We start from the raw sequence: 25,713 nt of genomic DNA on the forward strand, positions 1-25,713 counted from the left end.
ACAAAGGTTTGAGAGCACACAGGTCACATCTGAGGGATGAAGTGGAAGCTGGAAGACCCACAACGTGAATCCAGCCAGGCCTCGTGTCTGCAGGCCTCATTTCCTCTACTGGGAGGTGAAAACAGAGGGCATAATCATGCCTTTTCTTCCAAGGGGTGGTCGAGCATCACTGTGGGAAGTGGTTGGGGGGAAATGGAGAGAATGAGGCTCTGCTTGCCTGTGGAGGCTGAAGGGGGATAACTGAGCCGGGCGGCATGGTGGCGCGGGGGGCCTCTCCCCACTTCCTGCCTTGCCACCTCTTGCAGGTCCTGAAGGCCGAGTAGCCCGCGAGATGCCGGGTCTGCTGAACCAGATCACAGGGGCGGCCCTGCCCCTCACCGCGTCCGACGTCACCTCCTTCGTCAGCGGCTACGCTCTGGGGCTCACCGCCTCCCTCACCTATGGAAACCTGGAAGCCCAGCCCTTCCAGGGTAAGGGTCCCTGCGGGGGCTTCCCCAGGGCCACCGGCATGCTTAATCCCCCGTCCTGACATGCATCAGCCAGCTGACATCAGACAAGTCACGTCACCTTTCTGAGCCTCGGTTTACCCACCTGCAAAGTAGGAATACCATTTCTGCCCAACAGGTCTTAAAGCTGGGGGCAAGTCATGTCAGGATTTGAAGCCAGCTTTGGGCTCTGCCCCAGCCCTGTCCCAGCCCTATTGATGTCCACAGATCATGCCCACCAGTCAGATAGTCAGTCCTCCACGTCCCCCAGGGAGTCTCACAGGAGGAGAGGTGTGTGGACTCACTGGAGGCCCGGAGCTCCCAGTGCTAAGCGTAGCTCTCGTCCCCGTGACCTTGGGGAAGCCGCAGTCCTCCTCGATGTCAGGATGCTCCTGTATCTGTCTGGATGCCAGGGTTTGAGGGAAAAGCAGATGAGGTAATGCGTGAGGAAGGGCAGCGTGGAATGGAAAACAGTCTGCGAATGTGAATCATCAGTGTTCGGAAGTCAGGAGTGTGCACCGACGTTCCCCTGCAAGGGCTGTTTGTAAATTGTGCTCTAGTCTTTGCATGTAATGAAGGGAGTTACCAGAAGCCTGGTCAGGAAGGTCCTGTATAAAGGATAGCTATGCTTTGCATCCCTTCTCATCCACAGTGATGGGGGCCTCCTAACTCCCAAACTTCACCTCTTGGGGCACCCACCCTCCAACCTGACCTGAGTGTCTGAAATCCTTTGAGTTCCCAAAAGAAACCTACAAGGGAAACTTTCCTCCCCACAGAAATCTTGCAGGCAGAACAAAGATCCTGTCCCTCTGTTTCAGGAAGCCTACAGAGGATAGCTTAATGTGAGACTGATGGGGAACCAAAGAGACTGTATTACTTGAACAGCTTTAAGACAGTCCTTTAGCTTTCCATGTGCGGAAAAACCAGTGCCCCCATTTTATAGATGAGGAGACTGAGGCTCAGAGGGATGGGAAACTGGGATTTATGGAGAGCTCGCCATGGTCCTGCCACTGTGCTGCCCCTGGGTTAGTGGGCTGATTAAATGAGATAGGACCTCGGTCCTTCGAGCGTGCTCCCCCAGCCATCGGCATCACCCAGGGCTGGTTAGAAATGCAGAATCTCAGCCTGCCCCAGAACTACTAAATCAGAATCTGCATTTTAACCTGCCCCCCCCCCTCCCCCAGGTGACTCGTGTTTTCTTAAAGTCTGAGAAGCCCTGCCCTAAGACATAAAAATGTAGGACACACACTATGGGGGGTGGAGCTTAGTGAATGGTGGCTCTTTCTCCCATTTTCACAATGACCCTGAGTTTGACTCTATCATCCCCGTTTTCAGACAGGGCTCTGAGGTTTCGAGATGCTGAATGTCACCAGACTGGGGCAGAGGGCAGGGCTCAGATTAGAACCCTAGTCCTCTTCCTCCAAAGACCAGCTCCTGGGCACCACGGGTGATAATCCACCACACAGGAGTGTCTCGTTAGACCCACACAACAGCTCACATAGAAATCCAGATTGCCGCTCTCTCTTGAAAAATCAGAAACCCTGGCCACACCAGTGGAGCCAGGAGGATGGGGGAATCTAAAACCTGGGAGGAAGGAGGAGGCAGATGCTCTGGGGAGAAGGTGGTCAGGACATTTCTCAGAGGCTCAGGGTCCACATAGGCATGAGCGCCCCCTTCTCCCAAAGACTCAGCAGAGACCAGCCCCAGGCCAGGGCCACCGGGGGGCGAATCTTGGCACCTGCCCCGCGGTGAGTGCAGTTCCTCCCTGAAGTGGGTGGATGAGGCTGCCTGTTTTAGAGGTTCGGTCTCTTCATTCTCTTTTCTACTCCCTGGGGCCGCGAGGGTGGGGAGGTGGGCAGAGTGCTGGGTGGTCGTGGTGAGCTTGCAGCATGGCACAGAGTAAGAAATGGCTGGGACAGGGGAGCAGCGGTCCCTTTACTAACCCGCCGCTGACGCGGAGCCTGCCACTCTACGCATCCTATCGGGGGGCAGCCAGCCCGAGTCCCCTCGGGAGCCCTCTAAGTGGCAGTGAGCGCCATGGTGTGCTCGAACGGCAGACCAGGGGCTCTAGTTCCATCCGGGGGGCGGGCACGCCAAGCGGCACTGGGTCACCCCGTGACCCCGGGCCCTGCTCCGCCAGGTCTCTTCGTGTACCCCCTGGACGAGCACACCACAGTGATCGGCTTTGAGGCGGTCATTGGGGACCGTGTCGTGACGGTACAGATCAAGGACAAAGCCAAAATAGATGGTGGCCACTTTGAGGCCACCGGCATTCGAGCTGCGACTGTCACAGGTAAGAGGGCTGGAGGGGCTGTGGCGGGACCTGGGTGTGGCTGACGTCTCGTGCAGACCGAAAGGGGAGCAGTGGGATCAGGTAGAGAGAGCACTGTACTAAGAGTCGGGAATCCTGTGCGACTGTGGCCCAATAATTAACCTCTCTGAACTTCACCTTACTGTCTGTAAAACAGGCAATTGTTTCTCCTCTCACTTGGGAAGAGTGGTAAGGGTCAAAGGAGGCAACTGAAGGGTATTTAAGACATCTCTAAACACCAGAAAAGCATATTATCATTTAAGCTCAGAGGTTGTAGAATGAGTCATACCAGGATTTGACTGCCAGTCCTGTTGCTTGCAAGCTTAGATAAGAAATGAAGACTTGCTTTGTAAAATGTGACTAATAATCCATCGAAATCTCACGAAGAGCGTGCAGAACGCTCATCCCTGTCACTGGTGCAGAGTCAGTACTCACACAACGGCTGTGGGTTCCTGCTATGGACGATACTGAGGCTCAGAGCGGGAGTGCCCAGCCCAAGGCCACAGAGCATATTAGTGGCAGAGCCAAGGCTTGAGTCCAGACCAAGGATCATATGATATAAAAGATTCTCACCATTGGATCTGTGATGGAAATGAAGTTTGTTCACCTGATCATTGATGTTCAAGAATCTTTGAACACCCATGCTGTGTAAGATGCAAAGTTGCCCCCCAAGAGTTTAGGACTTATCCCAGCCTGGAAGAACAGCTAGGGCATGCCAGGGAGTGACTACGATAGGAAGTTGAATGTGGCCATGCCAAAAACGGTCCAGATCATGTCAGAGGGGGAAAAGAAGGGGCCACATTGGGACCAGGGTGGTTTTCGTGGAGGGGCTGGGTGGTGGATAAGATGGACTAAGAAATAATGAGGGATGGGCCTTTCTGATGAAAAGAAACAGCACAGATTCTGAGAGAGGTGAGAGCTCCAGTGTAAATCCTAGGGGGACATAGAGTCTGAAGATGGAGATGTGACCCTCCATCAGGGGTGAATGGGTCCCAGCCTCCCACTCCCGGCAGGGCACAGTGTAAAGTACACAGGCCTGGCGTCAGACCCACGTAGGTTCAGGTCCTGGTTCCGAAATTAGTTATTTGTTGAATAACTTGAACTCATTGCACCCCCACGCTAAGCCTCAGTTTTCCCATCAGCGCACAAGCTCCTCTAACCCAACACACAGCAAGCTTAGAGGGGATGAGAGAGAAGCAGCTCACGGCCCCTGACTCCAGGCCTGGCATGTAGGAACCATTCTGCAAACGTTCCATTATCCCTCCTTCCTGCCAACCAGGAAAGGTGGCTCTGGACGAGGATTTGGAGCGGATCCTCTTTGTGGTCAACCTGGGGACCATCGCCCCAATGGAGAATGTCTTCGTGTTCATCAGCACCTCCTCGGAGCTCCCGACGCTGCCCAGTGGGGCTGTGCGGGTCCAGCTGCCCGCTGTCTGCGCCCCGACCGTGCCCCAGTTCTGCACGGAGAGCACCGGCGCCCCCAGCCAGCAGGTCCACGGGTGAGGAGCCCCTGCCAGACAAGGCCAGGGTCATGGAGTGGGGGGTCAGGGTGTGGGGGAAGATGAAGGATAGGCGGTGATGCTAAGCTCTGTAGCTGCCACCTCTTGAAGACTGTCAAAGAATCTCCCTGAAATGGCTGATGTTGGTACTGATCAGAAGTGTTGGAGTTGGGATCGGAATATCCAGGCTTGATACTTTAATGCACCCAAGAGGCATTTTTGGAGCACCTACTATGTGCTAGTGGAGAAGGAAATGGCAACCCATTCCAGTATTCTCGCTTGGAGAGTCCCACGGACAGAGGAGACTGGCGGGCTACAGTCCATGGGGTCACAGAGCGTCAGACACGACTGACACGGCTTAGCACACACTGTGTCTAGTCACTGGGGTGGGTGTCAGGAACACAGAGGGAACAAACGCACACGGTTCCGGAACTTTCCGGAACTTGGTGGAAGAGATCATTATCCAGCCAATAACACGGCTAAGGTGAACTGTTTGTGAACTTGCATGCATAATTAATTACGTGAAAGTGCAATGGAAGAGACGTTCATTGGCTAAGAATATAAAAGAGGGACCCAACCCCTGGGAGGTCCAGGGGCCAGGTCAGTCTTCTCTGAGGAGTGATACTTCAGCTGAGGGCTGAGCCAGGAGGCAGACAGATAAGGCACAGGGAGAAACGTTCCTATGGGTGGGAACGGCAGGGGCAAAGGCCCTGAGGCAGCAAGGACGGGGCCCCAGAGGACCGGAAGCACAGGAGATGAGGCTGCAGACATACAGGACACCTGCGGCCCTGGCCAACTCTGGATTGCTCCCCAGAGCAACAAGGAGCCATTAACAAGGGTTTTCAACAGGGTCGGGTAGGACACTGCAGCACAGTTTCTCTGTACTCTCCCCAGGGGTAGGGAGGAGGGCAAAGGGGGTCACAGCCTGAGGCACCTGCAGCTGAGATCAGGGATCCTCCTATTTCCCCACCGTGGACCCAGGGGACCAGCATCTCCTCCACAGGGAGAGAGGAAGCCCGGTTTAAGAAGCCTGCTGCGTACAGGAGTTATCACTTGGTCTCCCCTGGTGGCTCAGCAGTAAAGAACCCGCCTGCCAATGCAGGAGACGCGGGTTCAATCCTTGGGTCAGAAGATCCCCTGGAGAAGGAAATGGCAACCCACTCCAGTATTCTTGCCTGGGAAATCCCATGGACAGAGGAGCCTGGTGGGTTACAGTCCCTGGGGTCACAAAGAATCAGACATGATTTAGTGACTAAACAACAAACTCCTTAACTCCCCCTCCCCTACTCTCGTTCTGAATCTTTGAGTCAAGTTGAAATACGGGAAGATATAAACACTGTCCATATCCAGGAGCTTCATACACATACTCTGTAGGGCTCTGGGGACAGCTGGAGGCACGTGCCCACTGGATCACAGAGGGCCATGTCAATAGTCTCCTGGACACTGCAGGTTAAAGGGATGATCTGTGACTAGGCTGGGAAAGGGGAGAAGGAGAAGGGGATGACAGAGGATGAGATGGTTGGATGGCATCACTGACTCAATGGACATGAGTTTGGGTAAGCTCCAAGAGTTAGTGATGGACAGGGAGGCCTGGCGTGCTACAGTCCATGGGGTTGCAAAGAGTCAGATACGACGGAGTGACTGAACTGAACTGATGGCCAGGCTGGCGGGGAGGGGTTACTGCAGCCTCCCATAAGGGGCCAGCCTGGAGGGCACTCCTCAGTCATTCCACAGATTAAACACTTACTGTGGGCCAGGACCAAGCACACACATGGGCCGGGCACTGTTTTGGGTGCTGGGAATACAGCAGTAAACCAGAGCGGAGAGGTCCCTGCCTTTAAGGAGCTAGCGTGCTAATGAAGGCAGCAGACAATAAAGAAACAGGCTCATAGATATGTCAGACATTAGGTGATGAGGTCTATGGAGATAAACACTACTGAGGCTGGAGAGGGACAGGATGCGGCAGGTGCTCATTAGAAGAGACGAGGCTTAGGCACCATCTGAGACTCGGACCATAATGAAAGCTGAGCTGCCGGGGTCCAGCCCCGGCTGATCCAGGGTATTCAAAGCGGGGATGGCGTCGGCGAGGATCAGGATACAATAGCTTCAATTAGACATTAATTAGCGATGTAACGAGTACTAGAATGAGGATAGCTCAGTAGGAAAATTCAGTGGAGAAAAGAGGCTGAGTAGCTTGGTTTATGCGGGAGACCAATAAAACTTCAAGACAAGAAGTTTGCACCACTTACGGAGGCCGCAGGCGTCCTTCCGTTCTCCCAAAGAAGAGGAGACACTGAGGCCTCCCCGGTCGGATCTTAGAAGCCCAGGCATAATTAGTAAGCATGGCGGGTTCCGCGCTCCAGATGGAGACTCAGCCAGAGTGAGAGAGAGAGCGACATGGGGAGACCAGTCTTTCAAGGAACTGATCCCAATTCTTTATTTTCCATGGTCTACTTTTATACACTGAGATGTTATGCAAAAGTCACACGGGGTCAGCAGTCCTGACTTTTATCAAAGTCAGGTGCTTCATACAAATGTATACAGAGGTCTTAGGGGTGTTACATCATCTTCTGGCCAGGGGGGCCTGCTGACAATTTATGACCCTCTCCTTGTGACAGCGGTTAGTCAACCAGGACACTTATTTCTCCAGGGGTGATTATTCTTAAAACAGACGCCACCCAAATAAAGTTACATTCCTATAGGGTGAGGGTGTAGTGGGTTTTAGTTAAGGAAAGAATTTACTTAGCCTAACATGATTAATATCAAAGGTTAATACTTATTTCTTCTATATATTCATTAATGTGTGTAAGGGCAGGGGATATGGAGACTTAGCAACAAACATTGGCTCAACAAATGAAAAACCCTTCACCAATACAATTTCTAATCAGCCCATTATACTTATACTAATAGTTTTCTAACTTTTCTAAGGAACCTGTTTTTAGAAGGTTTAAAGCATCTCGTGCCTCTCATGGTTGGGAGGCTGTGAGCAATCACATGTGGCCGGACAAGCCTGTCAGGCAGGCCAGAGAACCTTCAGAGGAGTTTGTAGGTTAAAACACTCTTGTCACGCCCAGGAGTTTTTATTAACTGGAGCTCTAGGTTAACTCCTTCTCTGAAAGATGTGGTGGGGGACAGCCACTCATAAAGTCAGAGGTGTAGGTGAGAGCACAAAGTAGTAAAGTAGGCAGGCTCTGGTTATGAGGGTAGATGCTCGAGGATTTCCAGGGGGACTCCTGAGGCTCGATTCTGCCTTTGCCTGTGTCGAGCCTCCTTCCTCATGACCTTTGCCATGGGCGGAGTACCTCACTCTGGCCCCCAACACTGAGCACCAAAGAACTGATGCTTCTGAGCTGTGGTGTTAAAGACTCCTGAGAGTCCCTTGGACTGCAAGGAGATCCAACCAGTCCATTCTAAAGATCAGTCCTGGGTGTTCTTTGGAAGGAATGATGCTAAAGCTGAAACTCCAGTACTTTGGCCACCTCATGCGAAGAGTTGACTCATTGAAAAGACTGATGCTGGGAAAGATGGAGGGCAGGAGGAGAAGGGGGCGACTGAAGATGACATGGTTGGATGGCATCACTGATTTGATGGACATGAGTTTGAGTAAGCTCCAGGAGTTAGTGATGGACAGGGAGGCCTGGCATGCTGCAGTCCATGGGGTCACAAAGAGTCGGACACAACTGAGCAACTGAGCTGAACTGAGGCAACATCTGAGGCCTGATCTGAATGAAGGGAGCAAGCCATGGAAATCATCTGGAGGAAGAACATCCTGAGCCGGGAGTAGAGCAGGCAGGAAGTGCAAAGGCCCTGAGGCAGTGCCAGGCTTGGTGTGTTTGAAGAGCAGCAGGAAGGCTCGTATGAACATAGCAAACGGGAGAGGAGTGCTGGAGTCAGATCATGGAGGGCCTCGAAATCTAGAGTGAGGACACTTGCTGGCACAACAGAGAAGCTGCTGGCACCATCCAGGGTCAGGCCAGGGAGCACCAGCTCGTGTGTCAGCTGTGTAAACGCTGCCATCGTGCATTTGTAAATGCAAAACACTTGGTAAATGCAAGCCTGGTACATTTGAGAGGCAGGACTAGCAGAGCTGGGGACATTCAGACCTCAGTGGATCAAGGAACAAGAGGCTTGGGAGTACACAGCTCCCCTGAGGTGGCCCTGATAAATTTTTGATTCCTGCCCATTCCAGCAGGAAAGAGTTAACAGAGGCACCCTTGGGACTGCAGGGGATGCAGACACCTGCCTGCATCAAATTCCGATGAAAAAGTGGCTTAGATAGAGTGACATGAGAAAAAGTAAGAAAAACAGACCATTCCAAATGTTAGTGAGGGTGAGGAGGGAAACTCTGGCTCACTGCCGGTGGAAGTGAACACTGGCCCAGACACCTTGCAGTGCAGTCTGGCGGAATTTGATGTGTGCCCTTTGACCCAGGGATCCCAGAGAAATCCTTTCATACGTTCAAAAAGGGAACACAGATAAGGGTCTTCATGGGGGTGGCCTGTGGACGCCGGGAGGTGGAGGCAGGAAGAAACCAGGACAATGTCACAGGCCCTCAAGTCGGACCATTGTTGCTGTTATTTAGTCGCTAAGTCACATCCGACTTTTTGCGACCCCGTGAACTGTAGCCTGCCAGACTCCTGTGTCCATGGGATTTCCCAGGCAAGAATACTAGAGTGGGTTGCCGTTTCCTCCTCCAGGGGATCTTCCCCACCCAGGGATCAAACCGAGTCTCCTGAATCGGCAAATTCTTTACCGATGAGCCATCATGGAAACAAGCTGAATCACAGCAGCAGCAAAGACTTTGGTTTTCAGACCTTTAAAACGCAGCATTGGGTGAAAAAAAAGGGAAGCTGCTGAATGAGATTTCTAACACAGTGCCATCTTTTCAACCAAATGTCATGGTGTCTTTTACAACGCTCTGTGCATATTCAGAACAAAAGCCTCAGAGGGCAAGGCTGTGGAGGGGAGGGAAATAGAGCGGGATGAGAGCCCAGGTGGGGACAACAGACAGAGGGCCAGAGACGATTGAGCAGCAGATGACTCTGCTAAGCACTCACGAGAGACAGCTGTGTTGTCATGATCCCTATTCAACGAGAAAACTGAGACTCAGAGGAGGAGTGGCTCAGGCAGGGGTCCCCAGCTCGCAGAGACAGAGCAGGGATTCCAGATGTGATGTGATGCTATGTAAACTGTCCCACGGCTGAGTCCGAGAGACCCAGGTGAGGATGTATGCTCTGCCCAGTGCGAGTGTGGGAACTGAGGCCAGTGCTCCCATCTTGCTGAGTCTCCTCCCCCCTCCCCTCCTCCCGGCCCCTTTCCCAGCAGAGACAAGCACTGCTTTGGCAGCCTGGACTCCTGGAACAGACTGTGCCTGTCGACTCTCCTGGACACCGACGTGTCCAACCCCATGGAATACGAGTTCAACTTCCAGCTGGAGATTCGTGGGCCCTGCCTGCTTGCAGGTGAGCGGAGCTGCCTAGACCCTGATGGGGCTGGAACGAAGATTCCAGGTCCCGGGGTGGGGAGAGGAAGGGAAGGAGGGAAAGCTGGCCGGCCCAGGTGGATGACAGCCTGCAGCCAACCTGCTGCCCAACAGGACTCTTTCCCAAGGACAGATTTCAAGACTGTCCACTCCCCTCCCCGCCATGGCTTCCCTGGGGAAATGTCCACATGGGCCTAGCAGTCCAAAGTCCGAGGTCGGAGGTCCAAGGTCCTCTCCGGGAGGCCACAGCCACAGAGATGCTTCTCGGGTCCTCCCCTGGGGTGGAAGTGGGGGTCCTCTCAGTGGGGTAACTTTCCAAATCCAGCCACCTAGATCCCACCCTAGAGCTTCTGATGATGACACTGGTCTGGGGGCGAGAGCCCTGGACACCAGAAACATTGAAAAGCTCCCAGGTGATTCTAACTGGGAGCCAGAGTCAAGCACCACTGTTCTGATGGTTCCCCTCCCCCTCCCAGTCAAGGTTTTAAAAGAATGTGGTTTCGGTCCATGAGTAAGTTCTCCCAGAGCAAGCCGACATTCAACACGAGAGGCGTTTATGGAGTGCCCTCTGATGGAGCGTGAAGCTCCTTTTGTCTCTGTGGCCTGAGAGGAAGCCACCCCTTTAACCCCCACTGGGTCCTGGGGTCAGGGCAGGAGAGGTTATCCGACCCTGTCTAGCTAAGCTCCCATTTTACAGATGGGAAGACTGAGAAGGGCTGTCCACAGTTTTGCACCCCGGCAGGCCAGGAGCCCCTGATGGGGCTGGAGTGGCAGTCACCTCCGGCCTGGGTCTCCGGGTCCCCCCACCAAGGCCCTCTCTCTCTGGGGACCCCTGAACCTTATCCCATCTTTCTGCGCCACTCAGGGGTAGAGAGTCCCACCCATGAGATCCGAGCCGATGCCGCCCCTTCCGCAAGCTCAGCCGAGAGCATCATCGTCACCCTGGCCAACAGGCACACCTTCGACCGGCCCGTGGAGATCCTCATCCACCCCAGCGGTACTGTGCACCAGTGGGGGCCCCCGGGGCTGCTGGTGGGAGGGAGGAGGTGCTGATCCCAGGGCACACAGACCGCCCCTTGCCCACCCCGTAGCCAGGGAGAGGGTAGGCTATGTGGCAGAGGAGAGGAGACCAACTACTGGCTTCCGTGTAAACGTGGCTCTGATTAGCAGAGTTGAGTGTCTCCTGCCCCATTTCAGCTCCTGAGGCCCCACTGTCTCATCCACCCATTGGTGCACTTTGCTCTCAGGCCAGCTGAACACCTAAGCTTGCTTGGTGAGACCCCAACAGTTCTTTACCCCCAGGGAGCAACTCTTTTATCTCTTTAAGAATTGTTAGAATGTCAAGATGCAAAAAGATTGGAGCCCAGGATCACTCCCATTTTACAGATGGGTAAAGTCGAGTCATGCACTCTCCTGACTCCCAGCTAAGGAGTCTTCATGGCCCCACATGCCTCAAGCGGCCAGGGTTCCCATCCCCCTCTTCCAACTGGGAGTCCCCCCACAGCGAAGATCCACCCCTCAACCAAGGTCCCCTACGTTGCCTTCACGCTCGGACAGTACTGTCTCATCTCTACAGAGCCCCACCTGCCACATGTCCTGATGGAGAAAGGGGACATGACCCTGGGGGAGTTTGACCAGCACCTGAAGGGAAGAGCAGATTTCATCAAAGGGATGAAGAAGGACAGCAGTGCAGAGCGAAAGGTGAGGGTGGCTGAGCAGCATGAGCGGTGGCAGAACTGGGGTGGCTCTGGGCACTGGGTCTGCGCCGGGCCAGGGAGAAGCCTGAGCCTCAGGGCAGGGGTGGGGGTGACTCGCCTGAGGTCACACAGCAAGCTGACAATCCCACCTCCTGCCAGGTCACCTGCTCCCAGTGCCATCCAGGTGCCTGAAAGCATGTAAGTCGCTCAGTCGTGTTCAACCCTTTGCGACCCCTTGGATTGTACAGTCCATGGGATTCTCCAAGCCAGAATACTGGAATGGGTAGCCTTTCCCTTCCCCAGGGGATCTTCCCAACCCAAGGGTGGAACCCAGGTCTCCCGCATGGCAGGTGGATTCTTTACCAGCTGAGCCACCAGGGAAGCCCAAGAATACTGGAGTGGGTAGCCTATCCCTTCTCCAGAGGATCTTCCTGACCCAGGAATTGAACCGGGGTCTCCTGCATTGCAGGCGGATTCTTTACCGATGAGCTATCAGGGAAGCCCTTCAAGGTGCCTAAGCTAGAAAAATTTTAGGCTGGTGGCAGAAACGACCTTGGTCTTCTTCAGGATAGTCTTCCCCCAAAAGGCACCAACAGCCCTGCGGCTGGGTGCCCTCCAGGCTCCATCTGTACTTCTGGGTCTCCCTTTACCCACCTGCTGAATGGGTCTCTTGATTTGCCTTCCTTTGGGGTCATTGCTTGCTATTAGGTAAAGAATAAAGGCAGAGCCAGGGAAGCCAGAGAAACCCTCTCCCTCAGCCTGCCCTCCCCCATGAAGTTCAAGGATAAGGGGGTCCTCAGCAGGGGCTGGGGTGGGAAGGGGGGGGTAAGAGGATGCTGAGCCTCAGCCACAAGCCACCCCCACAGTCTCCCTCCTGCTGGTGTCACCGCACACCGCCCTGGGTCCTGAGTGCCAAGGTAGGCTCAAGAATCAGGGCACACTGCTTTCTATCATCTCCCTTTTTAGGTGAGAAAACTGCAGCTTAGCACCCACAATAACTGGTGAGCTGGGAAAAGGGAGTTGGCTTTCGTGACACTGAGGCTAAGGACATCACCCCGCTCATGTGGGGAGGTTGTGCTGAATTTAAGGGCCTCTCTGGCCCCTGCTGGTCTGACAGACAGAGGACGGTGGAGAGGAACAGACAGGAATGCAGAGAAAACCTACAGCTGATATCCTTCCCTTTGGTAGAGATCCCACCCGAAGGCCCCTACTTGGAGGGAGGTAGGGGATGGCTCAGGGAAGGTACAGATGGCTCAGTGCCCACCCCCACCTTGGAGACCCTGCTGGAAACATCTGCCCTCCCAGAGGTGCCCCCAGATGAGTCAGTTGGGAGAAGAGGCTGGAGCCAGGTTCTCAGAGTAGGGGTGGCAATGCCGGGGTGCCACTGGGCTCCGAGAACTGCAGCGTGCAGGCAGGGGAGATCAGCAGTGAGCCTCCCTGCCTGCCCGCCTGCCAAGCCTTAAATCAATTAGCTCTGGGACCGCCGGAGCAAATGAGAATTAATTTGCCACCTTGGGTTGGTTATGCAAATACCCTGTATTCTCATGAGCTTCAGGGATGACAGCCATCAACCCGAAGCTGCTAAGAAGTGATGAGTTTATTGTAATTGGATAATGGCAGCTCAAGGAGACATTAGAGAATCCTGAGCCCGAGGCCCCCACCCCAACCCTCCGAGAGGCGAAAATCAGGCTCCTGTCACTGACGTGGCCATTGCTGCCTTGGGCTCTGTCATCTAGAGAGCTCTGTTGGGCAGTAGCTTTTGGCTAAGGACCTCGCTGTGGGAGGGAGGACCTGATCCCTCACCAGGGAGGGAGGTGAGCACCCAGAAGCATCAGCCAGGGAGAGCTGGGTGGGCTGAGCTGTCAAAAACTGTGATTTAACAAAGTGGGGGCAAATGACACAGAGGGAGACACAGATGGAGATGCAGAGAGAAGCAGAGACAAAAGAGAGACAGACTGAAAATTTTTTTTAAATGATGTACATAGGTCAGTTGCAGACAGAAAAACCCACGAGACTCATCTTCTCATTTATTCATTCAGCAAACAGTAAGTGCCCTGTTAGGCATCAGGCTCTGTTCTAGGCACTGGGAGGACTGAAAATGTCACATCCTTTCCTCCTGGCGCTTACATTCTAGCCCAGGGAAACAGACAAGAAGCAAACATACGAGCAAGATCAGTTACGCAAGGACCAGGGTCTGTGAAAGACCTGAAACAGAGTGACAGGATGAGTGATGAGGCCTGGGTGCTGAAGCCAAATGTTGGAGGAAGCTTATCTCAAAACGAGACCTGGTGGGTTGTGAAACCCTGGGAGGAGGTACAAAGAACTGGAGGCAGAACAATGGTGATGTGCTTGGAAGACAGAAATGTGCCCCCTGTGGCCTGAAATGTGGGGCAAACATGAGGTGGACAGGCAGGCAGCGGTCAATCCATAAGGGGCTTCATGAGCCCTGGTGCGGGAATGAGAGGACGCTGTTGCTTAAGCATGAGAGTAACAGGAATGATCACACTGCCTGCTCTGTATGGAACAGATCACAGGGAGAGAAAAGGAAAGAGGCCAGGAAGGGGCTACTGCACAGGTCCAGGCAAAGGTCCTGAAAAAAAGAAAGTGACGTGAAAGTATTAGTCCCTCAGTCATGTCTGACTCTATGCAACTCCATGGACTGCAGCCCACCAGGCTCCTCTCTCCATGGGATTTTCCAGGCAAGAATACTGGAGTGGGTTACCATTCCCTTCTCCAGGGGATCTTCCCAACTCAGGAATCAGACCCAAGTCTCCTGCATTGCAGGTGGATTCTTTACCATCTGAGCCACCAGGGAAGCCCAAGTTGGGTGTTTACAGTGGGGACAGGGAAGAGGACACGTTCAGAAGGTATTTGAGCTACAGAACTGGCGGTTCTCTATTGAGGGAGTAGATACACAGAATGAGGAAGAGGGAGGGGTCAAGGACGACTCCTGGATCTTTGCTTTAACCCGATGGGCAGGTGATGATGTCATCTATTGAACTGAGGAAGGGACCCAGACAGACTGAGAAATAGACAAAGAAAGACGTGTACACACAGAGACAGTCAGAGACAGAGAAAGATGGGGTGGTGAGGGAGGGTGGCGGTGAGGATGGAGAAAATGAGATTTGGTGCAGAGATGACTGCAAGAGTCAAAGACAGTTCAGTAGCAGCATGACAAGGCCAGCTAAGAGGATCCATGAAAAGATACAGAATTGTGGTGGTATCCTTCCTTTAATGTTTCCTGAGCCCATCTTTATACCAAGCTTTATGTGGAGCCCTGGAGATGCAAGAGACTCAAGCATGGTCTGCCTTCAAGTAGCCCCCAAATTAGAGGGGAGACAGAGAGATGAGCAAAAAACTCACAGTGTGAGAAATGCCTGGGTCCCTGCGGCAAATAGCAAGAGCAGCGATGGTTGCTGTTCAGCAACAATTACTCTGCTGAGCGGTGCCCTACAAGTGTTGCATTTAGGCCATACAACTCAGTGAAGTATGTACTCTTGTCCTCATTTCATGGGCAAGGAAACTAGGTAATTAAGTTCATGTAAGATGGGGGCAGGATTTCCAAAGAGGTAAAACTTGAAGCGTGAGTAGGAAGTGTATCAGAGGGAGAGAATCGGTAAACCAGAGAAGCCAAGGTGAGCCCGAGAGTGGCTTATCCCTGGATGTGAAAGGGAAAGAAACGGCTACTCAGCTGAGGGCCTGCACGTGTGTCAGGGCCTTCCCATCTGCAGGCCAGCCCAGTTCATCCTCAGAACCACCCTGAGAAATGGACTTTATCTGTCCCATTTTCCAAAGAAGCAACAGACCCTGAGGAGGGACTGACCCAACATCACATGACTGGACAGTGATAGCTGAGATTCAAACCCGGGTCTTCCTGCCTCCAAAGTCCCTGTTGCTATTGCAACCTGTGAACATCTAGCAGAAGAGCCAGGTAGGGTCAACCTGGAAGTCTTATACGCAGAGGATGAGTGGGATTCTGATTAAACTTGGAGAGTGATGGGGGCCACCAGGGTGAGCCCCCAGCTCTGGGCCCCTTGAATGCTCAAGTGAGAGTTTTCCTTTCTCCTCCAGACAGAAATCATCCGGAAACGCCTTCACAAGGACATCCCCCACCATTCTGTCATCATGCTCAATTTCTGCCCCGACCTCCAATCAGTCCAGCCGAACCTGAGGAAGACCCGTGGGGAGTTTATCTTCCTTGTCGACAGGAGTGGCAGTATGAATGGGACCAACATCCAATGTGTCAAGGTACATTTATGAGGACCCCACCTCCAGGATCTAGGGTTCCAGGGTAACCAGCTTCTCAGCACTTTCTCCTTCCACACCTGAGCCACTTCCTTAAGTGACTATCTCTGGCTAAGAGACATGACGAGCAATTTCTTTTGTATCAGTTTAGACAGAGATCTCTCTGCTCAGTGATATGAGCGGAGGTTAACTGCTGTCCATTTTCAAGGAATGAAGTCATCAGCAACTCCCCTTGGAATTCTCCACAGCTCTGTTGTGTGCCTGCTCTGGCTAAAACGCCTCACTAAGTACTCAGTGGAGAGGGATGTAGAGCAGAGAGGAAGGAAATTAGCATTGGCTGAGGACCTGCTATGAGTCAGGCTCTGTGCAGCCACTTAGTGCACAGCTTGATGTTTAATCTGGACAGTAATCCTGTGAGGCTGGTCCAGTTGTCCCCGTTTTCCAAATGGGAAAACCCATCCTGAGGGTTTCGGTAATGTACCCAAGGTCATGGTCTAAAATTAAACCCCTGTCTGTCTGTTTCTACCACGTGACATCAGAGATTCATTAGATATGGCCCCTGCCATCAAGGAATGTGTCAAATCCAGTGAAATGATTTGATTCATCTTTTCTCTTTTTTTTCAAATGCCTAATATGTGCAAAGCCCAGATGCTTGGAAATCCAGAAAGAGTGAAAGTGTTAATTGCTCTGTCATGTCCAGGCAACCTCACAGACTGTAGCTCACCAGGCTCCTCTGTCCATGGAATTCTCCAGGCAAGAATACCAGAGTGGGTAGTCATTCCTTTCTCCAGGGGATCTTCCTGACCCAGGGATGGAACCCAGGTCTCCTGCACTGCAGGAAGATTCTTTACTGTCTGGAAAGAGGGCAGGTTGTAAATACAGTTCTGCCCTCAAGGAGCTCACAGTGGGGAACTCCCTGGTGGTCCAGTGGTCAGGACTTCATGCTTTCAGTGCCGAGGATTTGGGTTTCAATCCCTGGTTGGAGAACAAAGACCCTACACAGCATGTGGCGTGGCCAAACCAAACGAAAAACCCAGAAGCTCACAGTCCAGTGAGGTGCACAGCCCTGTTAACCCAGCGCTCCTGGGAGTGTGGTCTTGATGCTTTGGGAGTTCCGAAGGAGAGCCGGTGAAAGAAGAATAACCCCCCACACACACATCCAGAAGCAGCCCGGCTCCTTCAGAAGATCATTCACCTCAATTACGGCATTACCCAACTCTTCTGTGTGTTTTCAGTTGTGCAGATGTCTGCCTCCTTCTCTGGAATTATTCCCTTATTGAGGGGAAAGAGCAGATCTTCCTCGTCTCTCCCCCATAGGGTCTAGCTCTGTGTTTGTGCATAAAGAGCCCTTGGTCACTGTTTACTGAACTGGGTAAAGGATTACAGTTCAAGAGAGCAAGGGGTGAGTGACCAAGGAGAGGGCTCTGCTGTTGCCTGAAAGTTTATCCCTCCCCCTAGCTTGTCCTTGGAGCAACCTCTTGTTTCCAGGGCAACAGGACCAGCAGGGAGGGATGGGGTTAAGTGGGATCCATGATGGCAGCTGTCTCCTCGGCCTTGCCATGACTGGGTTTGCTCTTGAAGTATGACAGAGCAGTCATACATCAGATCCAAGTTCCTGTTTGAGGCCTCTTGACACTCAGGTGCAGGACTACCCCTGCCCACCATCAAAGGCAAGCAGCAAGGTGGGGAGCTGTCCACAGTGCTAGAGTGCTGAAGCACACGGCAGGCCTGTGTGGCCATGTATATTCCATTCCACAGCTGTACCAATTTGTAAGACATCTCTTCAGTTACTCTAGAGTATCATGGGATCACATACCTAAAACATCACTTAGAGAGCATTTAATCCCCTTTCCCCACCATTTTCCAGGTAAAGAAATTGAGTTCACAGAAGGCTAAGTGTTCTTCCCAACATCACAGAGCTGGTTCAAGAACCTAAGCCTTCTGGATCTTGACTTGGTGCTCATTTTCCTTACCTTGCTGGCAGGGGATTATACAGACTCTTCCACTAAGAAAACCTCTCTTCTCTGATTATTATTCTTGCTTCATAGCTCTGTGGGAAAAGCAATGCCTGGGTTGCAGGGTCACTTCTGCCACAGACTTGCTATGTGGTTTTGGACAAGTTGATTCTCAACTCTGGGCTTTATTTATTCTCGATGAGAAGGGAGGATTCATTCAGGAGGGCAAGCATATGTCACACATCATTCCATTCCCCTCTCCCAAGTCCAGACAGACATCAATAATTGACCATGATGTCTAACAGTTTATGATGTCCATCTTCTTTGTGAATTATACCTTCTATCATTAAAGAATATTAATCTCTGTTTCATTTAAAAATAAAAATATAATTGACCATGACATTTTTTTCAATGCTGAGCCTGGTCTCAATCTGTATATCCTTCTTAGCTTGGTGTTCCAGGCAGTTACTACCAGTTCGATGGAGTTTATTGATGAGTGGAAATCCAGTTCCTGAATTAAAGACCTATTGTCAGAATTCCCTGACAATAGCTTTCTCTAGCTCTGATTTGTGTCTCAGTCCCTTTCCCCTTGGAGTCGCTCATGCTTTCTTTTCCAGTTCAGCTCAGGGAGCTCAAGGTCATCCTTTCACAAATGGCTTTGTGTTGGCACAACCCATTCTGCTAAATGTGCCCCTGTTAGAAAAAGTCACAGAAATTACTCAAGCCACATGTCCCTTTCCCCATTGACAATGAGGCCATTTTGGGGTTGCTGAAGTCTTTAGGTGGCCCATTAGGTTGAAGTTTTAGGAAAAGCTAGGCTTCGGGATATAAGGGAGAATAGAAATCTAAACAGTCACGCCAAAAGGCAAAGTTCAGCCAATTTAATTTCCTGCAGCTGGTCTCCTTCTTCAGCTACCAATTGCTGCCAAAAACATGGCTTTAAAAATTATAATAGGTGTGAGCAGAGACAGTCTATATGGATCAGCAGAATCTCCTGCTAGCAGCAATACACATTAGCAGCCAATGAAAAAATAAACAGATATTGACTTCTTTTGCGGAAAAACAAAATGTATTGACACAAGTAATAAAAGGAGAGGGACAGAACAGTGATGTTAATATTTACAAAGTGGGGTGGGAGAGGGGCTGCAGGGCTGTGGAGCCTGAAAGACCATATGGTGTGAAAGTTGCCAGGATCTACTTGCAACTGTTTGCTTCTAGATTTTGGAGTATAACAGTTTGTTTCTGTGAAGCTATGCCGAGATCCCTGGGATGCCATCAATAAACTCTGTGAGGGTGGGGAAAAGCCCCTCATTCCCGAGTTCTGTGCCAAGGCAGAACCAACATGACTGAAGATCTCAGTGCTGTGCTTTGAAAGCCTCAGCCCTGTTCTTAGGTTTTATGACCCAGTGCAATTCCTCAGTTTCCTTATCTGTAAAATAGAGGTATTTTTATTAATATGTATTTGATAGGGTAAGTAATAATAACCATTTACTGAATATTCTACTGTGTGGCATGCTGAAGTTCAGAAAAATAACATAACTAACCCAAGGTCAGGTTAGTAAAGGTGAGATTGAAACCCAGATATGTTTAACTTCCAAGTGTATCTTCTTAACCACTATGCTGTAATATATATTATAGAGATGAAAAGAGATAATGTAAAGTGCTTAGCACATAGTGATTGCTTGACATTGATCATTGCATTATATCCTCCTCATCATCAGTACCATCATTTTCCCACTTGCCATCACCACCTTCTCTCTGCGTCATTATTTTTAGAATATACCTTGATGAAGGTCTCCTGGTGTTGCCTAGTCAAATAGGGTCAGATCCTTTAATGTTCACAGACTTGGAGTCAGAGTGACACATTTGAGTCCTGGCTCCACTAATTTACAATCCAGATGCTCGCAAACAAGTCACTCCACCTCTCTGTGCCTCAGTTTTCTCTTGAATAAAATGAGGATGATGTTGTGCCTGCCTCAAAGCATTATTGTGAAGATTATGTGAGATAATGCATGTAAAGTACATTCTGGGCATTCAACAGATGAGCTAAAGAGACTCTCCCTAAGAAATGTATCCCTAGCTCATGACAGTGGTGGGGGGCGGTTTCTGATGAGGCCCTGGATGACAGCCAGACAGAAGCCTGTTCCATGGCCAGCGAGACCAGGCCATGTGTCTCCCTTAGATGTCAATTTTGTTTTGGCGGAAAGGAATGCATACTTCCGGCTCTCCTTACCGCTCAGGGTCAGTAGGAGGTGAAATGGAACTGGCAAACTATAATAGAATGGCTTTGAGAAATCAGACTTGCTACATGGATGAGGAGTTTTATGATGATGGCTTTGGCCCAGCCTCTGGTCAGCATCAGTGAATTTCTTGCTCTGGGGGAGGAAGCGTGATCGGGTGCAGGCAGAGGGCGAAAGGTTCCCTTGGAGGCTGCCTCTCTGCTGGTATGAGAACACTGCTGTGTAATGACCAAAGGAAGAACCCCTTCTGGAATCCTAAAAGTCCCTTCCTTCCCTATTAGGATGCCATGCTGGTGGCTCTTAAGAGCCTCGTGCCAACCTGCCTCTTCAATGTCATTGGGTTTGGATCCACATTTAAAACCCTCTTCCCTTCCAGTCAGACCTACAGTGAGGTAAGGAGGGGGCATGGTTGGGACGAAGAGGCGTTGGGTGGTGAGGAGCAGAGGCAAGGGAAGAAAAGGAAAAAGGAGGTAACCTCAAGGCCTGCCCTCAGAGGACCCTAACCCCGTGTAGAACCTAGCTGGTGAGGCCAGGAGCAGAGAACCATAGGGGAGTTTCTCCCCTTGCAGGCCATCCGCTGACCTCCCCCTCCCCAAAATAAGGAACATGTGGGGCAAAGTATGGGTGTGCTCAGCGAGGGAGCACAGGGAAGAGGGTACCTTAGGCCTCCCACCCGCTGAAGCCTCCCTCTCATAAGAATGATGGACTCACGCAAGGTTGAGTGAAGGCGTGAATGGCAAGGGGCAGAGGAGTGAATAGGTGGGCAAGGGGGCTGAGCATGGTGCTCCACACAGCTCACACAGCCACCACTCACGACGTGCCAACTTGCTGTTGCCCTTTCTTTGTTCCTCTTTAAAAATGTAAACATCCCTGGAAAAGGTAGCACATCAGATCCTGATTGCTCAGCACAGAGGAGGTTTCCTTTTCTGATGAGTGAGGCAGGAGGTGTGGCAGAAAGACCACTAGTCTAGAAATCGTAAGATTTCTGAAGATTTCCAAACCACAAGGCACAATTTGGAACAAGAAGACCTTGGCCCCAGCAGGATGTTCAGAACAGGAGTATCCTAGGGAATTCCCTGGTGACCTAGTGGTTAGGATTCTGGGTTTTCAGTGCTGTGGCCCAGGTCCCATCCCTGGTTGGAGAACTGAGATCCCACAAGCTGTGCAGCAAGGCCAAAAAGAAGGGGGAGGAGGGTGTGTCCCTATACAGGTCTAGACACAGGGAAGAAGGAACAGAAGGATGGAGGGATGGATGGAAGAAGGGGAAAAGGAAGGAAGAAATGAAGGGAGGGAAGGAGAGAGAAAGGGGGAGAAAAGGTGTAGGAAATGAGAAAAGAGGGACATAGGAACCCCTTTTCAATTAAAAATAACTTCTTTATGGGTTTCTTCAATACAGAAATAATATATATTGATTGTCCCATGATTTTTAAATCTAGAGATGGTTGAAAAGAAAAATTTGAAAATCACCCATCATTAGTCAGAAAAAAGAGAAAAAAACCCCACTATTAACAGCTTAGTATAAATCCCCTCTTGTTCTAAGCATTTGCACACATTTTCAATAAAGATAGGATTAGACCTCCCATACTGTCTGTATAACCTATTTTTCTAACAGAACAGCCTATCCTGAGCATATGTCCATGCCAGTAAGTATTAATCTGCAACATAATTTCAATAGTTGCCTAGTATCTCGCTACACAGACAGACTGTGACTTATTTAACTAAGCCCCTCCAGTTGAGCATTTAAGTCGTCCCCATTTTTTTCTATTTAGTCATCTTTGCAGCAAAGGCCTTGCATCCATCCTTAATGATTCCCTTGGAATAAATTTCTAGTCTTGCTAGTTCAAAGGGTACATATACATTTGAGGACTTTTGATATATTCCATCGCTCCGAGTGTGCATGTTGGAAGAGCTTCTTCCTGAGTCAGGATCAGGAGGATGCAACATCCAGCAGGAATCTGTCCGTGCCCAGTGGCATCCATCCAGTGCCAGAACCCTTGGCCAACTGTGTCTCACAGTACTGGTCCACAAGGGTGGAGATCTGAAGCCCAGATGAGGGAAATGGTTTCCTCAAAGGATCCTAGGAATTTAGTGCCACAGTCAAGCCAGGACTTGAGTCTTAAGATTTCTAGACTACTGGTCTTTCCACCACACCTCCTGCCTCACTCATCAGAAAAGGAAACCTCCTCTGTGCTGAGCAATCAGGATCTAATGTGCTACCTTTTCCAGGGATGTTTACATTTTTAAAGAGGAACAAAGAAAGGGCAACAGCGAGTTAATACATCGTGAGTGGTGGCATCTGGGGCATTGGTAGATGGTGTTATTAGGCACCTCACACCAGAAAATGACCACCTGTTCCTCCTGCACGTGAGGCAGAGATGAAACCGGGAAGAGGAGTCAAGTCTAGTGAGGCTGAACTAAAATTCAGGGCAACAAAGCACTCATCCTCCGGGTTCTGGGCGTCTCCATGCCACATGACAGCCCTGGGGACCACATCCCTGCCCTCCACCTTCCTCTGTAGGAGAACTTGGCCATGGCCTGTGATAGCATCCAGAAAATGCGAGCTGACATGGGTGGCACCAACATCCTCTCCCCGCTCAAGTGGGTCATCCGGCAGCCAGTGCTCCGAGGCTGCCCGAGGCTTCTCTTCCTGATCACAGACGGCGCCGTCAACAACACCGGGAAGGTGCTGGAGCTGGTGCGAAACCACGCCTTCTCCACCAGGTGGGCACAGGCTGAAGGTCTAGGGCTCGGCTTTTCTGGGCTGCCCTGGGCTGGGGATGCCAGACCTGGGGTAATGTGGAAAACGCCAGAAGGAAAAGCAAGGACCCACATTCCTCCAGTGCTTTGCTTCCAGGGTGGTGTCCAGTTCAGTTCAGTTCAGTTGCTCAGTCGTGTCCAACTCTTTGTGACCCCATGGACTGCAGCAGGCCAGGCCACCCTGTCCATCACCATCTCCCAGACTTTATTCAAACTCATGTCCACTGAGTCTGTATTGCCATCCAACCATCTAATCCTCTGTCATCCCCTTTTCCTCCTGCCTTCAATCTTTCTCAGCATCAGGGTCTTTTCAAATGAGTCAGTTCTTCGCATCAGGTGACCAAAGTACTGGAGTTTCAGCTTCAACATCAGTCCTTCCAATGATTATTCAGGACTGATTTCCTTTAGGACGGACTGGTTGGATCTCCTTGCAGTCCAAGGGACTCTCAAGAGTCTTCTCCAACACCACAGTTCAAAAGCATCAATTCTTCGGCACTTAGCTTTCTTTATGGTCCAGCTCTCACATCCATACATGACCACAGGAAAAACCATAGCCTGGACTAGATGGACCTTTTTTGGTGGTGTGGCTGACTTCAAAGTTTGCCTTTTCCTCACAACAGTTCAGGAAGGATAAGATGCTCACGACCTTGCATCCAGGTCCCAAAGAGTAGCCTCAACAGAGAAAGCCCTTCCTGCTTTGGCTCTGCACTGGGGTGGGAGGTGATGGGCTGTCCATGTGTGAATGAGTGTCCATGGATGCCCTTCTTCCTTCTCCCTCACCCTCTGCCTGAAGCCAGGGCCAGCTCTGAGATAGCTCATGATCTGCCCCTTTCCTATCAGGGGACAAAATAGCAGAGAGGGTGGGAAGTACCAGTCTCTTTTCTCCTCCTCTCCCAGGTGCTATAGCTTTGGAATTGGACCCAACGTCTGCCACAGACTGGTGAAAGGGTTGGCAACTGTGTCCAAGGGCAGTGCTGAGTTCCTGGAGGAGGGGGAGCGGCTGCAACCCAAGGTAGGCAGAAGGACCTCAGTCTTTTCTGGTGCTGGGACCTCAGTCTTTTCTGGTGCTGGAACCTCAGAAGCCCAGACTGGCCACACAGCAACTCAGTGGTGGAACTGGGATTTCACCCCAAATCTGAGCTCTCCACTAGGCCACATTGCACCTCAGGGAGAATCACAGGTGGAGGCACAGAGTGGGCAATTTCTGGAGTTAGTGCAGGACACTAGATGCCCTTGTCTCCATCCACTGGGTCATATGTTCCATTCATCCTGGGTGGGTTGGATTGGGGCTGCCAAAGGAATCACTGCCTCTTGGATATGAGTTGTGTCTGGGGTCCTTTCTGATGATGGGTATTCCTGATGATGATAAATGATGGCTCAGAAGAATCTAAAGGGCCCAGAAGAAATCAAGGCCATTAGTCTTCTCTCCATGTCCTGTATAATTGGCACAAGTAATCCAGCCCTTAGAGAGTCTCTGTGTTGGTCCATATCCTCCAGGGACAAGAAACAAGAAAGCTGAAGAGCAAGAGGTTTCTTGAGGGATTAAAATCTGTGGAAGGGAAGAGGAAACAGGAAGGAAAACTCTTGAGTCCATGTGCAGATGCAGCACTTGTGAAAGGGAAGGAGGGAAACAGAATTGAGCAGGGAGAGCCTCAGACGTCAGTGCGGGTCTGGCAAGGTCTTAACCAACCCACCAGGGATCTCTGGAGCAAGAGTTGCCCATTAGGTCATCTGTGTTGGGTGGAAAGGCCAGGCACTGCTCATCTGTTGCCTCGGGGCTTCCAGGGAGCTGTGTGGTCTTGGTTTGAAAGATGAGGCATTGCATGTGGAGACTGCCATCTAACTGCATTCCTTGCAGCAAAAGAGCACAGTCTGTCTCAAAGGAAAGATTGAAAGTGCATCTCTACGGCTGCCATACTCCCCAGATAATTTTTTCTCCACCTTTGTAGTACATTTGAGGAAATCACTCTAGGGGATGCTAAGCCACTAAGTGCTAAACTAGCTGTCATTTATTGAACACCTGTCTTGTGGCAGATACTTGAAATGCAGTATCCCAAGTAGTCCTCTCAACTACACTGAGAGTGGAGAATTACCAACTCCCTTTAACAGAAAGGGGCCCAGGAAGGTCTGTGGCCCAGGAAGACAAATTGACTTGCTCAAAATCACTATTCGGGCCATGTTTTGACACAACTTGCTGTATGCCCCTGACTCATCATAATCCTACTTTGAGTCTTGGGTTTTTCTCATTTATAAAATGCTAAGCTTAGAGGTGACAGCAAAGATCTGCTCCAGCTCTGACATTCTAGGAGTCTGAGATGCTCAGATGCATGTTCACTGCTGAACAGGCCACCCCAAGGTCTCTCGTCACTTCCTGTCTGCTACTCCTCCTCATGCTCACGCTCACATGGTCTTCATGCTCCTCACGTGTGCATATCCCCACGCACACATCCCCTGCAACCTGTGTTCTGACCTTGCCCAACAGATGGTCAAATCCCTGAAGAAGGCTATGGCCCCAGTCCTGAGTGATGTGACTGTGGAGTGGGTCTTTCCTGAGACCACCGAGGTCCTGATCTCACCTGTCAGCACCAGCTCCCTCTTCCCTGGAGAACGGCTGGTGGGGTATGGCATTGTCTGTGATGCCTCTTTATACATCTCCAATCCTAGAACTGTAAGTATTTTAGAAATTCCAGGAGTCGGTGGGGGTCCAGAACCCTGCCCACAAGGCCATCCTTGGCTGGAAAGACTGTTTATTTGTGGCAGCCAGGAGCCAACTGGATTTGGGTTTACTGCTGTGGGGTATGGCTGTTAGGCCATAGGCATTCAGTCAAGTGGTGACACCGCTTGGATAAATGCTACTATCTCAGTCTGCGGTTCTCTAGGTCCCCTGCAGCTGAAGAACTTGGGGAACATGTTTAAAATGTAGAGCCCTTGCTCCAACCCAGGTCTACTGGATAAAACTTAGTGGCTAAGGCCCAAGAACATACATTTTACATAATTGACCCAAAGTAGGTTATGGGTATATTCGATGAACAATTCAGTTCA

At 51.1% G+C, this 25,713-nt stretch overlaps 1 protein-coding gene across 1 annotated transcript in view; it reads left to right on the forward strand.

Annotated features, from left to right (window-relative positions):
• The first annotated feature begins 331 nt into the window (after window positions 1–331).
• VWA5B1 (von Willebrand factor A domain containing 5B1) overlaps window positions 332–25,713 on the forward strand; it is a 52,837-nt gene continuing 27,455 nt past the window's right edge. The window contains 12 exon segments of the mRNA XM_010830231.1: window positions 332–470; window positions 2,626–2,778; window positions 4,030–4,045; window positions 4,047–4,295; window positions 9,618–9,757; window positions 10,643–10,774; window positions 11,354–11,478; window positions 15,546–15,722; window positions 20,196–20,306; window positions 22,433–22,635; window positions 23,569–23,683; window positions 25,154–25,339. Of these exon segments, the coding sequence (XP_010828533.1) occupies window positions 332–470; window positions 2,626–2,778; window positions 4,030–4,045; window positions 4,047–4,295; window positions 9,618–9,757; window positions 10,643–10,774; window positions 11,354–11,478; window positions 15,546–15,722; window positions 20,196–20,306; window positions 22,433–22,635; window positions 23,569–23,683; window positions 25,154–25,339 (1,746 nt within the window).

This window comes from Bison bison, unplaced genomic scaffold (genome assembly GCF_000754665.1).
Source record: "Bison bison bison isolate TAMUID 2011002044 unplaced genomic scaffold, Bison_UMD1.0 scf7180017864516, whole genome shotgun sequence".
Lineage (NCBI taxonomy): Eukaryota > Metazoa > Chordata > Mammalia > Artiodactyla > Bovidae > Bison > Bison bison.